A 21379-nucleotide genomic window follows, 5' to 3' on the forward strand; every position below is an offset into this window, starting at 1 on the left:
CATTACCTGTTGTAATACACAAAGGGGTATACAGTATTTTGAAAGCATTTCGTTAACTGCTATTTTTTTAGAGGATAAACATAACCCAAACTATGTTCCAGCTATCTTAATCACTCTCAAATTCTTGATTTATCAGTTTTATACGGATTTATCAGTTTGAATTACCTGAATGTAACCTGCTGGTGGCTTGAGGGCTGGTAGGTGTACATAAGAAAAGCCCTTATTTAGCAAAAACAAATATGGCTAACCAGAACGAACGAAAACGTTCCTTGCGGAAGTGACACCTTCATGCAGGTTGTGGCTATTTGTTATTTCGTCAGCCATCATGCATTTTGTCTCTCAACTCGGGTCAAAGCGTGTCGACCCACATCCTGAGGTGGGTCGCTGAGACCCGGTTTAACCCGGGTATGACCCAGGCAAAGGGGCTTAGATAAGTTAGTTAGTATAAAGTTTGTTTCCTTTTTTTTTGCCAGTAAAACTGACCGAAACTGGAAAACCTGTATTGTGTTGACCAGGATGGCCACACAAGACACACCCCACGTAACAGAGATTTCTGGCATGTGTCCCTCAACAGCAATGCATTGTATGATCAGGCCGTCAGACTAGGGTTGGAAAACAGAACAAGGTCAGAAGAGAAGAGTTGATCCCAGAACATCCCTTATAACACCTTGCCTTTTTCAGACTCTCTAATGTCATGTGCCTTCACCTTATTGATAGATGGAATAAAGATAGTAACCCTCCAGTGCACCAATTATATATGAGACACCAGGATCACAGTATTCTTCTAGCCAGTAAATAAATGCTCCCAGTAAGTGAATGGTCACACTAAGGGAGCACTCATTTACTGCTAGAGGGGTCAGTCAATAAACACAATGTTTTGTAAGAAGTGCCAGTATCATTAGTAAATTAATATATTAGTTAATGTAATTGAAAAGCACACCTGCAATTTATGTTTTAAAATATAATCCACACATGACATAGAGGCACACCACTTAAGCTAATTAAACCTGCAAGTACAGGCCAACACTGCCCCTACAATAAATGGCCGCCATGGTAACGATTCTTAGGTAACAGCACCAATCAGATATTACATTAAACGACTATTAAAGGTATCAGCCACTAGAAGTAAGCGATATTAATATGTTCTTGAAGGTATTGTTACAAGAAGAGGCGGTGCTTTGGGGAAATAATTCTCTCCAGCGGGTGAATAGTAAAATAGTTACATAGCTGCTGTGCTATCTTTGAAGAGTAACTGCAAAAGCGGGAGGATTTGCATGCTTTTGATACCCCCCAAAACACAGGTAAACATTTTATTCATTTAACCACATAGGCGCGACTGTCAACTAACCATTTTGGAGCGGCATTATCTTTTTAATTGGCTGAAGAGGCTCATTATAAGTGATACGCCGGTGACAAGACGGAAATTGACTTTGTTACTATAGCAACATTTACTGTATTAAAGAAGTCGCGTGCTTAGAATACCAAAATCATATTGGCACAATCTGCATTATTTTGCTCGTCTTATTGCAGAAGAGTCATGATTGCGAAGTGCTAACCTAGGCAGCGTTGCCGTTCCTATTTCTGCATGTTGTTTTTTGTGCTCAACTGTAACGGTAATCAGTCCTTAGCCAACGGCGCTATATATATATATATATATATATATATATATATATATATATATATATATATATATATATATATATATATATATAACTATTTCTGAAAGTTTCACAGCTTATCCTGGGTTTATCTTAAACAAGTAAAATTATGTTGATGATGTTTTGGTTTCGAGGTTTCCCAAGTTTCCCCACAGTTATCTCGGTGATCCAGCAGGTGAAACAATCCCTTTGCCTGATCTGGACTTATTTATCTGCCTGACTTTGCCTCCACTGACACCAATTCATTGAATCCTTTCACGATTCTGATGAACCAGGTCAGGCTTAGCAGTGTACTGTTGTTTATCTATTCTACCTGCCTGTATTATCAGCGTAACTGTAGTGTGTCTGACTTGCAGGCTGCCTGAAACATGACACTGACGAGAGGATCCTTCACCTACTCCAGTGGGGAGGAGTATCATGGCGACTGGAAGGAAGGCAGGACACGTTAGACTTCTTTAAACTCTGCAAGGCTCTGGGGGACTACATTCTCTCTATCAAAGAGTGACAAGTTTAAATTGTGCACATACCTGCATCCCCAGTATGGTGTGTGGAAGCTGTGCTGTCCAGGAATAACCTAAAACTGCTCCATGTACATAAATGCCTACATTCAGATTAACAGAGATAACGGAATTGTGCAATTCTTCAAGGGTAATTCAGAAATTCTGTTTTCCTTTCTTACTTTGTCACTTGATCCTAAAATCCCCCTTTTCACTGATATGAATATCATTGGTTCTAATTTAGTTTATCTTTTGAAAATATGGACACAAATCTAATGTAGTGAATTTCTGATTTGCCGTTGGAGAATTTCTGATTTACTTACATCTCATTTTGCCTAACGCATACTCCACGTATGTTGCCTCCCGTTTATTAGTAGACGGTGAAAAATCAATACAATAGTAACCTTGTTAAAGAAGTCGTCTATCTAGACTCAGTACAATTTTTTTCTTGTCTTCTATTTCTGCATGCAGAAAAAAATGTAGAAAACTTTATATCTGTGCAAACCGAGTGGGTGGTAAATTAAGCACATGTGGAAAGATCTGAACATTACAAAATAAAGTGAAAAGGTTATACAAATATACACAAACGTTCGAGTGTATTTAACACATTTCTATGGAAGGCCTATTTAAAAACAATTACTGTAGCATACCATGCTAAAAGCATAGCAAAACCTAGTAAAAATATGGTAAAGCACAATAAATAACTACACTATTTACTCACAGAAAAAAAAAAAAAACTTGAAAAATGACACTGACCTGAAATTGAGCAGTCTGCAGTCTGGTGAGTGTGTGTAGACCAATATCAACATGGTTATTTTACAACAATAAGGACTTTACATAAATAAACATTTCTCAGTCCCCAGTTCAGACTGATCCTACCACCTGTCTGTAATCCTGTAACAGGAGGGTGTTTGATTTGTGTGGAGGTTAGTCCATCTTGAGGCTGCTGATTTCTTTCTACAAGTGCCTTGTGTGATTGTTGCACTGCATTTTGTGGTCAGTGGTACAGTTGAGATGATTGTTGGGCAGGCTGCCAGAGGCAGGAGGTTCACCGCATTATGAAAGTTCACTGTTAATGGAGCTGTGAATGGATCTATTGTACCAGTCTCTGCAGTTAATGTACTTGCACTTGGCACATTGGCTGACTCAAAGCTCAACCAATTAGGCTTAATCCCGATTAGCTACCAATCCATGACCTAAAACAGTAAGACTGGCCTGCTATAGCTTTTTAAGATCTTCCATCTTCACATACTAAGTATCTATTGGCTTATACTACAAGGGACATCTGTCTTTACTCTGCGGCTAACTGTAGGGTTTCTGTTGGTGTGTCTGTCTCTCCTTAGCAGGGGAGCTATGAGAATAAACTGCTGCAATAGATCAGATTAAAAACAGGCAATTATTTGCTCTGTATTGCTCCTTCAGGGGAGTTCTTTAAAGCAGGTGTTCTGTCAGTGACAAAATAAAACCACTTAGTACTAAGATTAGGAAAAAAATTTACCACTAATAAGACTTGTAGACAACTTTCTCAGAGTAACTTCTTGCAAACCTTGATCCCTTACACACTTTGTAAAACCAATCCCATATTTAACTGTCACACTTTTGTCTCCAGGTCGAAGACACGGGGTTGGGCAGTTAAAATTCTCCGATGGCACCTGCTATACAGGACAGTTTGAGAATGGGCTGTTCAACGGCAGTGGGGTCTTGGCATTTTCTGATGGGTCAAGGTCAGCTCTCACAAATTCTCTTTGCAGTGAGGGGTGATTTAAGTTTAAACTCAGAACAAAAATGACCAACTACAAGAGATCCAGGGCAAAGTCACCTTAACCTTTTTGTTTTGAAACAATATTCAATGTTGGAAGCAGCATTGTCAGGCCCTGCAGGTGTGTTCAGATTATGTGAGCAGTTTTCCGGTGTGTGGCAGACTTGAATAGCAAAGGCTTGTAATGACTGCAGTATTAGAATGTGGGGTTTGTTTGTGATCAATATTTCCCCTTAGCTGATGTTAATAAAGTGCTCTGTTGGACTCCCAGGTACGAAGGGGATTTTGTACAGGGGAAGTTTCAGGGGTGTGGAGTGTTCACTCGGTTTGATGGGATGAAGTTTGAAGGGGAGTTCAAAAGCGGCCGTGCGGAAGGATATGGTAATTATTTAAACATTTTTATTCTGTCCTGACTTTTGTAATGTTAGAGTTGCTTGTCTTGGAATCTCTCTCTCTCCTCTCTCTCATTTTTATCCTATTCTCTTGTTAGAAAAAGAGAAATTGGTACCCTGCTGTATAAATTTATTTAATCCAGAGCTAAACACTGCAGCCTATAAGATCTGTTATAGTAGTAAGGAGTTGAGTACAGTCGGCATTATTAATATAGAAACACAAGAGCATAGGTAGTATTCTAGCTTGGTTCCTTAAATCAGGACTTTATTTGCTATTCCCAGTGCGATACAATCAGACCTTTAGACATGGGAAGATGCATTCCAAAGACACTCCTGCAACAGCAAAACACTTGTGTTCCTGTATGAGAAGCCCGTTGAAAACACACACATCGTTGAAATGTTTGCTTGAAAGTTGTATTTTTTGATCCGGACAGGCTTGTTGACATTCCCAGACGGAGCTCACAGAGTCCCCCGGAACGAGGGAGTGTTCGAGAACAACAAGCTGCTGAAAAGAGAGAAGTGCCAGGCAGTGATCCGGAGGGCACACAGTGCAGCCAAAACAGCCCGCGGGCTGTCGGTATGACACTGGGGAGACAGCACCCAATAGGGACCTCAGGGATGGATGACAGAGTGGCACTTCGCTCTCTTTTTGTTTCTATTCTGCTGGCTGTGGTTGGTGCTCAGCAGTACTGTACTACAGTGCTCTGTCTCTGCATTGCTTTGTAATAAAAAAGCCACTTTTTGCATGGTTGGTTTATCCTGCTGGGAGACTGCATCTACCCAAAAGGAGCAATATGGAGCAGAGGGTCTCCCTCCGCTTCGAATCTCTATAGGGCTTATACTCTTGGGGCAGTTCATCTCCTTATTTCAATCAGTGTGATTCTGTTCTCTTGAGTTTTCATTCAGACTCTAATTTGTGAGCCTTAGCCCATACAGAATATCAGAACCACAGTCTAAAAGTGCTTACCACAAGCCTGATTTTAAACCCCAGGTAAGAGCTTTATGACATGCAGAGCTACAACACTGTGTCATCCATTGCTGACTGTTGCAGCGTTCAAATACCGGCACTGTAACCTTTCAGCTGCTTAATGTGCATTTGAAGTTGAAATTAATTTATGGAAAAAAGCGTGAATAGTAATATTATTATCACTGTTCTTATTGTTTTTGTTATTATTGTTGTCGTCATTATTTATTAATGCTGAGGAAGCTTGCTTGGTTGTTTTTCACAAATTATGAAAATATGTTTTACACTTGTAACATTAACACACTTTTGCCTTAATATTGTGGTTTGTGTTCTTAAGATGCAACAAGTTAATATGGGGCTACCAGTCACCTGTCTCCAGCCAAGTGTTTCTCTGCACTTAATCTGCTTTAAGTAGATATTTGTTCTAACCAGGTTCTTAGAACTCATAACAGTTCTAAAATATCAGTTGCAGTTCCTTTGCAGGACTCCAGGTGAGACTTGTTGTCTTCTCACAATGACTCAGTGATCCAGTTATAGATAAGTCCACACTAGTGATCTCGTTATACACGAAGACAGGTTGAACCAGACCTGAATTGGTATTAAAAGCACCAAACACTAACAAACTAACATTTATTTGTAAATTAATCATTTTGTATAAAAAAGCCCACCCTTCTGTTGAATCTTTGTCATGTCAAGCCAAACATGAGCAAACAGTTCAGAAGCCCTGTGCTGTACACAGCCCCTCTGGGAATTTAAAAAAGTAAATCTAATGAAATACACTGAAATCTTTAAAGTGAACAATCTCTGGCTCAATGTACCTAGTTGGATTACAACAGCAGAATCTGTATTTTAATCCCATCATTTAAAACATAACCCCTCAGGCATATTCTGGCTGTATATACGTTATTATTTTTTTTTTTTTTTTTAATTTTAAATCATGGTCTGAGTCTTATTTATGGTAACCAGGAGTTGGAACAGACATGACAAGCATCAATTTGAAAAGACTATACCAGTCAAGGTGTGTGGGCTTTTTTAAGCAAAACAATTAAACTACATTGACATAGTCACATTCCTTGGCCACAGTCCATGTGTTGGTTTTGGGGGCAGTCATTGCTACTTTTAATACAGATCAGAGTAATTGTTGTTTCATTATTGATGTTGTAGATTTCATGTAGAAAACTCATCCCTTCCCTTCCACAAGAGTCCAGCTATACAGGGAGCTGTTTTTGAAGTTGGTGTGCTTCTAATATTCTTCATGGCCTTTTCTTTGAAATATTGCTATGCTGCTGTTTGTGCCTTGCAAATAATTCAAACCTTCCCCTCACCCCATAAGCAAACAGAGGCCCAGTCCTCTTCTAGACAGATCTACAAAGAATTCTGTAGTGATTGTTTTTTTGGAGGGGGGGGGGATTTTGTTGGGATTAGGTTCGGCTATGTATGAAAATGTTCACATGCACGATACACTGAGAGAGGTCACTGCATTGCCTGCAGCTTTCACAAAGCAAAAGTTATCAGGCCTGTTTTTATTGCAAGGTTTGGAGTTGCTCTTTGGGAACAGAGTTTCTAATTGTCAAATGGTGGCTTTAAAATCCAGGGACGACCTTGATAATTGACTGCTGCATCATTTTTAACATTATGATGTTTTGTTTTCTAAACAGCAGTGCCCCCATGTGGTTAATCTTTTGTATACACTGTAGATGAAAAATGGAATGTAAGATTTAAATATTGTTCACAACGACACTGAACTTTCTATGTTTTTGCATTGTGTGCAGCTTGCTGTTACGTGAAAGCTTTAACACAACTGTAACCAAGGAATGCTGAAATAAATACCTTTACATTACAGATATGTCTGGAAATGTTTTATTACAATTATATCGTAATTGCTCTTCTTTTACAGAACTGCACACTACATGTATAGAGGGGTAAGAATGGCAGATATGAATATTCTATTTGACTGGAAATCAAATCACACATCTTGACATTACGTGGTATGAGGTACCCGTCGTCAACACAGAGTTAAAGAAAATCACCTCAAATATTCAACATCCCCATCCTTAGGTCGATTTTGTTTTGTATTAGATCTTTTATTGGTGTAAAATGTTGAATGGGGAGACTGCATGTGTGATTTGACCTTTTATTTTGGCCCCACAATCTGGACACACGCAGGACCCTTCTCTCAATTAAAAACACAATAGGTTACTTTATACATAAAGAAATGCTAGGGAAACAGCCAATACACAACATAGTTTAGTGATTGAAATACAAAAACTGGGACTTGATAAGGGAGGGGTGATTGGGAAAGATGTAGCTATAGAAAGAATGAATGAGATTCCTGAAATACGACGGTGAGAACGTTTCTGCACGAGTTTCCTCAGCTTGGATCCCTTGGTGTTCAAAGCCAGCCGTTGCAGGTGAAGTCATTCCGCAGCTGCTTGGTCTCAGATTCAGTAAGCGGGCAGAGGGGGGAACGACAGTTACCACCATGATAACCAAACCAGTCCATCGCCTGCTTCAGGGCTGCAATCCCAAACTTGCGTGTTACCTGAGGAGGGTTGGGATGAGCAGGTTTAAGACACAGTGGTACTGTAGCATGCAAGTCCTTACCAGCAACTATTACCAGAGCAATGTAAACTAATATATACACATGCAATACCATTACAATGCGGTCAGTGTGCACTAAACAAAGCCGTCCTACGTGACTTATGAACAGGATCTACATTACTATACTGTATTATGTTTGGTTAACATTTTAATGGCTTATGAACACTTATCTTCTCATAAGTGTTATAATAAATATTTGATTTCTCAATTAATAGCCACAGGGTGTTCTACAGACCACGATGCCGTGATGTTCTGGCCTGACCAAGCTGCGGTTTCTACTCACTGCTGCGTTGGGTTCGATGAGCCTGCACTGTAGAGCCTTTGCTTTTTCCCACTGGCCTGAAACACAGAGTTGCTCTAGTTGGCAGACTTGTTGTCCAAGGATATTTGCCAGGGCACAAACACCACCGACTGCACCTTTGAAGAGACAGAAAGAATTATCTGCTAAAATCATTAGCCAAATTTGCCCTAAGCACTTACAACTAGACCACATTTCCTCCCAGTTCCTCGGCTCTTGTGACTTTGGGAGTTTCCGTGTGTGTTCTAATTTTACTCGAGACATTGTGCTCGAGCCAAATGAAAAATGGCCCTATACATTTGGGGTTTCCATTGCCTCAGTTTATTTTACTCCACAAGACCCTCTTTTCACCAGACGCCATGCAAATGAGGGGAAAGGAGGATGTCGATATGCAAATCAGCCATACGTAGAGTTCTCGTGCTGTTTTCACAGGCGGCTCAGGAAAACGTGTTTCATGCACAGAGAACAGGTACATGAGAGAGTCTCACCTGGAAATCCATGGTTGTCAGGTGACATCTTGTTTGAGTGAAACTGTTTAAAGCACAGTGTTAGGGTGATGTAATAAAGCTGCGATTTGTAAATGCCTCCTACCTGGTTGTTGAATAATGTCTTTTAATGTTCTTACCCAAATATCCATTAGTGGGGTGGCATATCATTAGTAGTGAATAATATTTCAACTAATTTATCCTACGACTTACTCATTAAAGAAAAAAGAAAATAATTAAACCAGAGAGGAATATCATGAAACTGTCCAACCCCGCTATTGCAGATGCACCCGGCTGAAAACCGGCAGTTTTAAGGACATAGAACAAGCTCATTAACAGCACCAGCCCCAGCCCCAGACACCGAGAATGAGGGGAAATTGAAAAGATAAACCGACACACACTTATAAACAACAGAACAGACACAGAATACAGAAGTTAAGTGCTAGAACAGATTTCTTTTTAAAAGAAAAATTTAAGAGCCTTACCCACAGAATAGGCAGCCAGTAGAAAGCCAGCAGATCCAGCCAGCACCTGGAAATCTTGATTTTGGGTTTTGTGAATTATCAGAGCGATCCTAGTAATCTGAAAAAAAGAAAAAAAACATATCAAGAAACAGATAACGCAGTACAGACAGAATTCTGTCCATTTAATAGATGCAATGAAATATTAAAGGGCACTATCTGTCTAGATCATAGTGTACAGTATTGTGCAATGCTCTGGCTGGCACCAGGCAGTGGAAACCGGGCATAAATTGCCACTTGCTACCTGCTGTTTATTAAGCCATCCCGTTGGAGTAGAACTTCTTTAAAAACAGCAGGTTAACAGAACCATTATATTGCAAGAGTGTACCAGAGCAACTCTGGAATGTGACAGTGAGCAGATACTGTAAAATGAATATCATCCCTCCATCAAACAATTCACATCTAATCTTCGATATCCCTAAGGATGTGGAAGCCAGCCATTATGTGGCTCATAAATAACTACTGAGAGTGAGTGCATGTATTTATCTGTGTTTCTGTGAATGCAGTATGCCCCAACTCCAAAACTTACATCCCCGCCACTGTCCTTGAGCCCCACAATATTGGGGTGCTGTGAAAGAGTGACAGCCGCCTCCACTGGCAGATCCAGACCTGTGTTCCCAGGAACGTTATAGAGGATCACTGGTACTGGACAGGCGTCTGCAACCTGTGGGACAGACAAGGATGGGCAGACTCAGGTTAACACTGAACAGCACAGTGTACTGAATGCGATAAGTATCCTGACATACCAATAAACACTAACATTTTGCACCAACTTCTGGCAAACAAGAACATGATCAATTTTGCCTGTAATAAAATTCCATGCAGGGTTATTCAAACATTTATCCCTGCACTAAAAAAAAAAAAAAAAGTTTTTATTTTAAGACCTGTCAATGAGGCTTGTTTTTACCTTGACCTAGCGGAAATATCCCTCTCGGTCACGTAGTACTGCTCCTGCCTTGTGTTCTGTGCAACAGTTACCTGTGTGTAATGGTGAATGAGTGCTCGGCTGTCCATCCTTCCTCGGTAGAAACATGGAGTAACGACAAGCACTGCGTCAGCGCCAGCCTGTGCCATCCGTTCACTCATCTGCACTGTGGCCATGGATGCTGGGGGAGCACAGAGAGCCATCAGTGTGGGGCAGCCAGCTCCACACACAGCTCTGTGCATCTACTGTGCAACATCACTTCTTCACGAGTCCTTACTTTTTTGTCTGAACCATGCCAGTAAGATTAGTTAAGTTCAGTTAACATTGATTCAATTCAACTTTTATAAGCGTTTCATTTCTTTTTTTTTTTTTATAAGTAGTACACAACAAGCTAGCAATTCACCAAAAGTAGTTAATAAATAAATTCGCTAGACAATCATTTAGCTATTAGCAGGATCATATGGTTTCAGACACTAAACTCAACTGTCTCATTTTCCACTACAGCCCTCAGCAGCCCTATACAGGTTGGTACAGAGACCACTTGTCTCAGGGTGCTGGCATGTCATTGGTCTGTGCAGCTAAAACTGAAGTAATGAACCATTCACTCTCCCCTTACACTCGCAGCCGGAGCCTGCGATCACCAGCTTGTCCTTGGGGACAGCCTGCCGGACTCTCCTCACCACCTCCACTCGCTCCTCGCTCGTCAGGTAGGCATACTCCCCATTTGAACCTTGAACAACAAACCCTGAGAGAGAGAGTATCCAGGATGAATAACTTTGGGACATACTGTTCATGTAAAAGCATTGTAACGTCACTTGATAATCAAACACGTTTCTCAAAATGAATAGAGTGGAGGAATGGGAGGTTGTGTGGCCTACTGGTTAGAGCCGAGGACTGGGAAGCTTGGTAGCCTACCAGTTAGGGGATTGGCAGGGTTGCAGCTACTGGCTTACTGCAAGATTCCTGGTGAAAGGCATTGGTCTGTTCCTTATGCTTCTGTTCCAATACTTTTATAAATCTGGCAGGACTACCTTTAACAATATGGCTGTTTTGTACTTCATTATCTCTATCATAAGAATCCAAGATTCTCTTTTTCTGTCCATTTGCTAGACTTTGGCCTTCAGTCAGTGGGAAACAGAATTATATTTCCACCTGCATAAACATACTCCTCTTTTAAAGGTTTTGCAGAACATCTGGCCAGAGAGGACTGTCTCCCAAACACTAACCTTTAAAACTGTCGCCCCTGTCCAAAACAACAGGCTTTTTTTTTTTTTATTTTTACTTTTTTTAACAACCTTCCAACTTCCCGAGGTTCTGCAGAGACAGTGACCGCAGTGAGTCCCACACTACGTTATCCAAGTCTCCCTCCATATTGAGAACAACTACTGTATAATGTAATTTAATATCATGGACAATTTATATGTAGATGTATCCTTACCTCGGAAAGGTATCTTAGAGTATTTGGTCAAGTTTTCCTCCAGTTTATGATAATCCACCAGCTCCTTCTGTGTGAACGGCGTCGCGATGGGAGGGTAGATGCCCCGAATATCCAATCTCTGGCCGGGACTCGAACTGTGTCTCTTGACACAAGTCTTCACCTCGGGAGCAGCGACACGCGTCCGGAGCAAACTTACACTTCTCTTGCACGCACCCCCAGAGAGAAGGCGCCCAAGAAAGAACATTTTCTTTAGAAATAATCTCGCTTTTTTAAATGCAGATTTTCTTCAACCCTTTATCCTGCTACTACAGCTTTCCCCCCCTTTTTAGGTTTGGTCCAAACCCAAACCTATCTTTTCTAACGTTAATATTTAACGCTGGCATACAGTGGACTATTTAAATATTAACATCTGGCTTGGGTAATCCGACCCGTTACTTATGCAACTAGTAAAACATTTTTTTAAAAAAACTAAAAACGTTCCCCAATACAGTACCACAATAACACAGCGCTAATAGTAATACCCACACTCTCTTGACTGTTTAAATTAAAAACATTACATTATGTGAAAAGTATGACGTATTTAGTAGTCTGTTTACTGGTACTCTGTATTAAATTTAGTTCTAATCAAGTTTACTCTGTTTTTTTATATTGCAAGATTCCAATCCAATCGCCTCATGAACAGTTAGAAACACCTCTAACCTGTGACACCTTCTCACGCTCCAAGGGACCGTCTCAAAACTACGGACAAACTCATTTGCGCTGTAAACTAAAGTTATTCCAGTGTGGGACTGCGAGATTTTCAGTGAATGGAGGCAAACACATATTTGCAAACAGTGATCTGAATTTCAAAGTGTTTACTCCTGTACTGAATTAACTCCCTTTTTCTGAATAAAGAAAAAGTCATGTTCATTTTACAAAACTGAAAAACAGACAATTGGAGATTGATTAAGAGACACTGAATACTATTTAACCTTAGGTATCAGTTGGCAGGCTCTTGAGAACAGACTTGCAGCAGATTTTCCCTCCAAAACATTTTAAACTCAGAGACGTCTCTGTGTCTCCCTAGCTGCCCAATGTACCCCTACAACGTATTCACAGTTTCATAGCATTCGTCCTATCCTGTACAGTACGTATCTAGTTATTTTTGTACATTGTATGATCATTCTACAATGCAAAGAAAATAATTCCAAAGTACAAAAATGTATTGAAAACTATAGTAAATCAATTTACAAATACTGCTGAAAATGTCACATGAGGAAGTTGTTTCATCAATTTTACTGGTTCCGAAGAAAGATGCAGAATGTCGACTGATATTAAAAGAGTTTTAACAGGGGAGTGATATATAGAAAATTTAAGATGGACACTCTAAAGTCAATTTTACAGTTAATCACTCCTGGATGTTATATGGCATCTACTGATTTAAATGAAGCATATTATACTGTACCTGTTGCCCGTGAACACAGAAAATACTTGAGATTTGTTCATAACGGGGTTAAATACCAATTTACATGTATGCCTAAACAAACTGGTTTATAGCCACATATTTACCAGGTCTAAGCAAAGTTGCAGACAAGTCGATCTGCAGAGTGGCAGCTGTGTCCTGACAGTTTTACTGCACACCCTGCTATTTGGAGTATTCCTGAGATGGATCTCTTTGCTATTAGGATTAATACGCAACTTCCAAGATATGCTTCCTGGAAGCCTGACCCTGATGCTGAATTTATTGATGCATTTCCACTATTTGGAATTATAAATTATTTGATGTTTTCCGCCTTATTAAGAGGTGTCTACAAAAAAATGTTGGAATCAGGGGAGTGCATTCTCATTGACCCAGTGTGGACAACCAAGCCTTGGTTTTCAATGCTACTCAGCATATTAGCGGATTTTTGTTATGAACAACAAATCGATTATACTAAAGCGACTGTTCCACAAGGTTTAGATTTTCTGATTTATCTTTTTGACAAAGGACTTAGCTATAGTTCTGTCTGCACAGCTAGAAGTGAGTTTTATGGCTAAATATAATAGTCTTTCTTTTTCACAGCAACAATGTATGTCCAGCTATCTCCAAGCTTTCCTAGATATTCTAGTATCTGGGATCCAGCAATACTCCTACGATATCTTAGCGGTTTAGGCGTTACTAGTGAATTTCCACTTAAATTACGTACATTAAAGCTTACTATGTTAATTGCATTAGTTTCTCCATTAGGAGGTCAGACTATTTTCTTGTTCAATTTAGATAACCCACAGTCCTCAGATAAAGAACATGTGTTTCTATTACCTTGTTTACTGAAGACTACCAGTCCTCTTTCAAGAGTCCAACATATATGTTTTTCTAAGTTTCCAAATGATGAGAATTTGTGTGTATATACTGTCCTTACTAAATATTTGAATAGAACTCAGCCCTTGTGTGGGGAAGTTGATCAGCTTTTCAAAACCACATGAAGCTATATCTAAGGACACAATCAGCAGATGGATTAGACAAGGTATGTGTTCAGCATGTACTGATGTCAGTATTTTTAAACCACATAGTACCAGAGCAGCTTCAGTTTCTACTGCAAAAATAAAAAATTATCCTTTGCAGACAATTCTGGATACAGCTGGTTGGGTTTCTTCTTGTACCTCTGCTAGGTTTTACAATAAACCTGTTATGCCCCATAATAATTTATTTAGGTAACAATGTTATCTGTTTTAAAAAATATGTTTTGGTTTATTTATTTATTTTTCTGCATCAAAGTGTACATAATCCATATTAATTGAAAGTATTTAAATATCATTTTAATGCTTTTAGTTTTTCAATTGAATGTGATTGACCCTGATTTTTGTTTTAAAGTTGGTTAATTGAAAACGCGGTTTGGATACTTGCATTTTTGGGTCTCATGGTGCACCTGAAACGGTGACATCATAGAATATGGAGATGGAACGAGACTTACCTGTAAGTTGAAGTTCGATCGTTATTCTATAACGTCACTTTGTCTCAGGTGAAAGATGCCCACCTTGTCCCACCCTTTGGGGTCTGTTTACTGTTAAATAACACTGTGTAACAAAAAAATGTAACGGTCCTGGGCCGATGTGGTGACCCTCTGCCTTACAGAACGTGGCCTGTCACTCATAGACCCGGTTTCTCTGGACTAGTCTGCTGATTATTCTCGCAGACAGGCCGCCTTCAATTATGCTGATGGTCGTATCTCTCACTGTTCATCTTTTCGAATGGTTACACCGTGTAACAATTTTTTTTTTTTTTTTTGTTCCTGGGTAGTAAGTGTTATTTCCTAATTGCTTATGCCTCAAAAGTATAGAACATGGCTATTATTCCCCACAAACTTTGCTTTTGTGACCAGGACAGTGATATTTCAAAATATCACTATTTCCAATGGGAAAATGGGCAATTGTGCGTCTTCTCGTTCACATAAAGTCAGAAAAAAACAACATATGAATCCAAATTAACATGTATTTATACTAAATTAATACAAAGATGACTACAAAAGATTTAGAAGCGAGTAGTTTTTCGAGATTTACAATTATACTGTAAATACATCTCGAAAAACTACTCACTTCTAAATCTTTTGTAGTCATCTTTGTATTAATTTAGATTTCCAGGCTGGGCAATGCCTTCACTGGACCAACACCAACACCAACACCAACACCAACACCAACACCAACACCAACACCAACACCAACACCAACACCAACACCAACACGCTTTCTCAGCTCCCTCCTCCCTAATGGGAAGCAGAGGCCTCCTTTTATGTCAGGTGGCTGGGTGCTGATTGACCGTTAATTACTCTAATTAACTAATCAACCCCAGCCACCTGAACACAATAAACCCAGGCAGGTCGGGGAATTTAACCCCATAATTGCCAATTTCTAAATTTCTATATTTCTATATATATGTCAATGGATTGGGGAGTGTATATACTGCATGTATGCCATTTCTTACAACTGAAGTTAACAACCGTCAATACGCAATATGGAGGTTGAAATATACCACCAGCCAATTTGGGTTTCTCAACCCTCCCCTTCCTCTTATAATCTCTCCTCTACCCCCCTCTAGGCCTGTTTCTCTGAACCAGTCCCTCCAGCACATCCTTGGTGTCGAATTGCCACTGCTTCACCAGCTCTATGGGGGTCTTCCCATCCTGAAAAAGAAAGACAGCTTGATAAGCAACTGCACTGGTCTACATTATAACTAGAAAGACAGTAATAACACTCCATATGCTCATCCATTAGTACCGATCTAGGATTCATTTTGTTTGTCTTTTAGGCCTTTAGCCCTTAGTTACGTTCTGAAAAAAAAAAAGTGTTTTAATGTAATATTGCCCTAGTCTTTTGGGCAATTTCCAAAATTAGAAAAAACAACTCAAAATGTTAGTTCACCTGTTCCTGTATTTTTCATTCAGTTTTATGTTTTAGTCATCGTCAAATGTTTTTCGTAGCAGTTAGATCTGAGAGAGGGAGTTTGGACGAGGTTGGATCTGAAGGACTGGAGGGTAGTTCAGCCTAGTTGCTTGAGTGGAGATACTGAGACAATGTGGACTAGTTGTTAAAGCAGAGGGACTAGGCGTGAGTGTGGTCCAGGTAGTGTCTATAGGAAAGTTTGGACTTCAAAAAGACTTTTAAGAAACCCAATTAAAAAGCAGTTTTATACCGGAGGACTCACAGGAGAGGAATACCCTGTCCTTGGCATTGACATTAATCCCGCTGGCTATCAGGTGCTCCACAATGTCGTAATGGCCAGTCCTGGTGGCCACATGCAGTGGATTGCTCATGAGCTGCTGATGAGAATCAATTGCTGGGGGAGCCAGCAATGCCATCATTTCAAATGTATTCACTTACATAAATACAGGACCATAACTGGGATGAAAATAAACATCCAATACTCCGGCGAGATTCCAAAAGCAGTGGGAAATGTACAGCTGTATTCAAATCTCACACAGAACACAGAGAGTGAGATCAGGAGGGTTTACGTTTCCCAACTGTTTCCCAGCTGAACATCCACCCCGGCAATAAGGTACTCATACACATCAGTATCATCAGCAGCGACTTTGGGAAGTCACAGTGGCTCACCCTGTCTCTGAAGTTGGCATCGGCACCTTTGTACAAGAGTTTCTGAACAATTTCAGTGTGACCCTCAAGAGATGACCTTTGCAGGGCTGTCCTTTTAAACTGGAAGGAAGCAAGAGTTTTATATTTCATGAAAGCTAATACCTTGCCACCATTAGCAACAGGTCATATAGTTTTGTAAAGAGAACGTCCTACCTAGAAATCTATAAAAGACAGGAAAAAACAAAGTTATTTTGTACACTGGAGAGGGAACTAGCCAAAATGTTTGTCTACTTGACTTAACTTTCTTTTATAAAACATGACAACTGCTAGTTTTATAAAAAGGTGTAAGTTTGTGTGTATAAATAGAGACAGAATTCCCAAGATCAAACACAAGGGGGTGCTGTTGAGACACAGTCCTACCTCATCACATGAATCTGGGTTGCCTCCATCCTCAAGGAACGTCTCAATGATTTTCATTTTCCCTTCGACAGCTGCTTTCAGGAACTTTGGGACATCAATGGGTCCTGTCTGAAGTAAACCAATTTGTTTTAAATGCTGCAGTCTGAGATATTTTGACTGAAACACAGTGGGCCATGCACTGGTGAGATACAATTGCATTTTTATCAGAATTTCTCACTTATTCCATTCTATTTTTTTTAATATATATATATATATATATATATATATATATATATATATATATATATATATATATATATAATATATACACAATAATATTTATTTATTATTATTAATATTAATTATCATCTTCCACAGCCCGGTGATGTTCTGGATGCTGCCCACGTCGAGGATCTCCCTGCGCAGGTCTGACGAGGTCTTCTGCACACGCTCCTCAGCCTGCAGCGGGACAAGGTTTAGACACAGAAAAATGTTCCGCAATCCTGTTTTCCAGGACTAAAGTCCATGGTCTACATTATGTTATACTTCATTGTCATTATGGGCAAAAAAAGAAAACTTAATTTTCAGCTACTGTATATGTTCACTTAATCTTTTTGGGAGGTGGAGGTCTACTGAAACCATTTATAGATGTGTACTTGTACTTTATAGATGTACTTTATTTATAAGGACTGGAAACTTGTCCACAGTAATATTATTTCTCGTTTCCATGCTTTTTAAAGGAGAAAAAAGTTCTCTACCTTTCTTGGTCAGTATAGGTATTTTACAGCTTAAGGAGGTTTCCTAAGAAACACTCTAAAAACACTGAATAATTTACTTAATCTAATGTAGTTTGTAGTAAGTTTCCAAAAACAATCAAACACACTACCTTACATACCAGAGAGCTCAGAGCAGTGGGTTTGAGCAGTCTGATACATTACTGATTTTACTGTAGGTTTTATAAGACTTATCTGAGCTTGTTACCTACACACTGTGGCTAAACAAGCTCACAGTAAAACCTGGAATGGGTGAAATTGCTATGCAATAGGAGAATTATTTCCATCCTTGTTGAGTTACCTATACACTAAGCTCAGGTACTTCCAAACACACCTCCTGTAGGTGACCTCCCTGGATTTGGGACCACAGTACAGAAATGTGTTGTACTTTCTGGCACCCACCCCCAGAATCATGCCGAGGGATTTACTGCTGCCTCTCATCCCCTCCATGCCTCCTGTCTGTCTGTTTATTACCCAGGATCTATGATTAACTAATTGTGTTATGTAGCAGCCATTTCAGAATACTTGACTGCAGCGCTTGCAAACCTTCAGCTGGCAAGAGTCCAGAGTCATCAGCTAAACAGCAAAAAAGCATGTTTGCAGATTTTTGATCTTTGAACGCAAAACAAAGGAAATGCACCTGCTAGAACGGTGCCTAGTCTGACCAGAGAAGCATTTGTTTGTTTACGACACTGCCTTTTCACAAGAGGGGCTGCCAAACTGGAGAAACAAAATCGAGTTTTGAATGACCCTTCCTACACAAAGCAACACAATACCTCAATTTGGCATAGTATGTCCCCCACTGTTCAGACATTTTGAAAGACTTTGTTCCTGTTAAACTGTATAGCCCTCTTCCCATGTGTCTGGTATTTTTTCTGCAAGTCTGTTCATAGTTAACTCTTCAATATTTTGTCTATCCTCTTATCAACGGGATGTTTGTTAGTTTCACTGGATTGCAACACCTGGAACATATCTAAGTTGAAAAGAGAAGTGGGTTGGTTCTTTGGGCTTTGAGCTGAGATTTCAAGACTATATGAACTGTCATTACGAAGACACTTCAGTTGGAAATGTAATATTCAAATCTCAGCTCCCCTCAATGTTGAAGCTACAATGCAGAACGCAGAGTTGAGGACAAGCACTGAAACATTTGCTGTGAAAGACATATATGGCTCTATTTTAATGGACAAAATGGTGGCAGATCTTCATAACTCCTAACCTGCCCTATCAAATACACCTTTCCACAGTACAACTATATTTTAAAGATAATAACGAGCAACCACTTTTACCATTACTGAAATAGTTACCATATCAATCCCCTTACTTGGATTTGGGCAAGCCCTTTGATTTTTGGTTCACTGTACATTTCCACTTCAAGGTCTGCCGTGTCCATTTTCATGACCCCCAGCTTCCGGCAATGCGAGTAGCGTTTCTGAAATCCAATTTTTGTGCGCACTTCGTGCTGCCGCCTGCTTTTTGTACACATGACCGCGGCAAGCCTGTGCTATGAGCCCATCCTTTTACCGTCTTCCCCACTGCGTTTCTGTTCTGTAACTTCAGTGCTTTCAAACTGTATTTCATCAGCGAGTGATGATGGTTTGTATACACTAGACATATATTTGACATGAATCACATGTACGCTACTATTATGTTTAAGACGGTGGCTTGCCATGTTCAAAGTGTTAATGGTGAATACAATATCTAGCGTACCTTGGTTGAACCTCACATGTTTCTTCCCATGTCGCTTGGCTTGAGTCCAAGACAGCAAAAACGGTCAAAATCAGTCAGAGACAAACAGCAGCATCTGAAGGTCATTTCCACGTAGCCTATCGGAGTGTCCAACATGATAAACAAAGCCATAAACAGAGACATTATGCAAACAAAAATCGCGTAAGCATCTACTCAAGGTTACGATTTTGTCACTTAGGTTACCGAAATCGTGAAAATCGTGAATTTGAAAAAAAAAAAAAAAAAACGTTCGTGAAATCTTGGAAATGGATATAAACACGTTTTTGATTAGGAGCTTTCCTTATTTCCTTTAAAAATGCAGAACGCATTGAAAATACTAGTCTGCCAGTATCAGTAATTTGTCTAGTATGCACACAGCATTTACGCGCAGCTGTGTAGGTCGGCCAATGAGATAGAAGCAGTGTGAATCGGTGGCAGCAAAAATACAGCAGGAAAAATGTGAGTAGCTGTTTTCTGCAGGTAAATTCTACAAATGCATCGGAGAACAACTTACAAAGGCTTTCTTTACAACATGCTGTTTGTTTCCGAATCGTGAAAAACTCTTAAATCCTGGTTCATGCAGTACTTCTTCTGCAGATGAATGCGAAACGTCAGGCGCAGACAGCTGGCTGTGCAGCTTCACTCTTGTGCAGTACGGGACGCATAGTGTCGCAGCCCTTTTGACTGCGCAAACTGGTCGCAGCTGTTGTTCATACTTTAAATACAGGCTGCATTCGCGAAATTTGATACATTTACATTTAAGTAGATGTGATGAGTTTGTACCACTAGACAAGAGGATTAAACCAACAGATAACCCAAAAGGGAGAATTTCAAACATTGTTCAGAGACGCGGTTATGTAACAGTGAGAGAGAGATATTTTAGGTATTTTACAAATAAATAAATAAATAAATAAAAAACGCACATCGCAAGATTGTAGATTACATAATTTCCACCATCGACTTCGACCAGAACTTGGACTCAATGTGTCACTGATTTTTAATTTCGTGTTTCACTTTTCGTAGGTTTTTGTGACTTCGTAAATCTACCCGCGATGTATTAAAGTCACTCCTGTAACTTAGTTTCATCCATGCTGCGATTTAGGCACGACTGTTCATTTCAAACCACTTTCTTATGCAAATATACCAATCTCATTATAATACCAAAGTCTCGCGCTTACACTTGCTGTTTTTTTTTTTGTTTCCTGTTATTATATTTTGAAGGTCACTGAGTTCTGTAAAGCACCTTTCACCCAGGGCTATTGAGTGTATCGCACGCTACGATTAAAGCACCCCCCGGAGTCAGTTTTGCTTTTATAAATAGAAAGAACTTTCACAGTGTAAACTTTCAGGTTGCATGTGATTCTCAAAGAATAATAACTGATGTGGTTGCAAAATACCCTGGGATCCTGTCACGAAGCCTTCACAGCAAGGCAATCTGGATTGTGGGATATAGAGAATGAGGATGTTGCCCCTGGATTAATTTTAGGTGCTTCTGAATTATTATACAGTTCTGAGTTATTACTATTGTAATATTTTTCTTGTTCTGTTGTAGGTGACACTGGCTACCCATTGCATTCATAGTTATATGACTCCAGTTATTAACCCAAACAGTGAAGCAGCACGAGAATACAATGATGCTCATTGCAGACCTAGAAATGTGATAGAACGCGCCTTTGGAATTAAAAAAATGAGATTCACGTGTCTGGATAAATCTGGGGGAGTTTTGCAATACTCTCCTCAAAGTGTCAATTAATGAAACAATCGGGTAGAAATCGGGTTTTATTTAGAATTAATGCTTAAGTACAAAGTGTTGACAACAAAGTTGTCGTCAACAGTTTAAATCCCCAATGTATGTATATTTCCACATATTGGGTATGCAAACTTTTAACGACATCTGTCTA

The 21379-nt window shown here is 39.6% G+C and overlaps 3 protein-coding genes across 3 annotated transcripts; 1 reads left to right on the plus strand and 2 right to left on the minus strand.

Annotated features, from left to right (window-relative positions):
* The first annotated feature begins 333 nt into the window (after positions 1-333).
* Positions 334-7109, plus strand: LOC121321920 (MORN repeat-containing protein 4-like). Its single transcript, XM_041261312.1, has 5 exons — positions 334-1301; positions 2015-2093; positions 3765-3879; positions 4186-4295; positions 4741-7109. The coding sequence occupies exons 2-5, from the start codon at positions 2027-2029 to the stop codon at positions 4887-4889; spliced, it is 441 nt and encodes a 146-aa protein (XP_041117246.1). The 5' UTR covers positions 334-1301; positions 2015-2026; the 3' UTR covers positions 4890-7109.
* Positions 7110-7114: 5 nt separating this feature from the next.
* Positions 7115-13279, minus strand: hoga1 (4-hydroxy-2-oxoglutarate aldolase 1). The gene is made up of 7 exons (XM_041261311.1): positions 11539-13279; positions 10717-10845; positions 10154-10281; positions 9705-9839; positions 9140-9236; positions 8155-8288; positions 7115-7812 (listed from the first exon to the last, which is right to left on the minus strand). Exons 1-7 carry the CDS (start codon positions 11780-11782, stop codon positions 7663-7665), a joined length of 1017 nt encoding a protein of 338 aa, XP_041117245.1. The 5' UTR covers positions 11783-13279; the 3' UTR covers positions 7115-7662.
* Positions 13280-15394: 2115 nt separating this feature from the next.
* LOC121321646 (ankyrin repeat domain-containing protein 2-like) lies at positions 15395-19454 on the minus strand. The gene is made up of 5 exons (XM_041260644.1): positions 19075-19454; positions 17357-17439; positions 17002-17179; positions 16603-16701; positions 15395-15674 (listed from the first exon to the last, which is right to left on the minus strand). Exons 1-5 carry the CDS (start codon positions 19234-19236, stop codon positions 15576-15578), a joined length of 621 nt encoding a protein of 206 aa, XP_041116578.1. The 5' UTR covers positions 19237-19454; the 3' UTR covers positions 15395-15575.
* Between the last annotated feature and the right edge of the window lie 1925 nt (positions 19455-21379).

The sequence above is a fragment of the Polyodon spathula genome, chromosome 10 (genome assembly GCF_017654505.1).
Source record: "Polyodon spathula isolate WHYD16114869_AA chromosome 10, ASM1765450v1, whole genome shotgun sequence".
NCBI lineage: Eukaryota > Metazoa > Chordata > Actinopteri > Acipenseriformes > Polyodontidae > Polyodon > Polyodon spathula.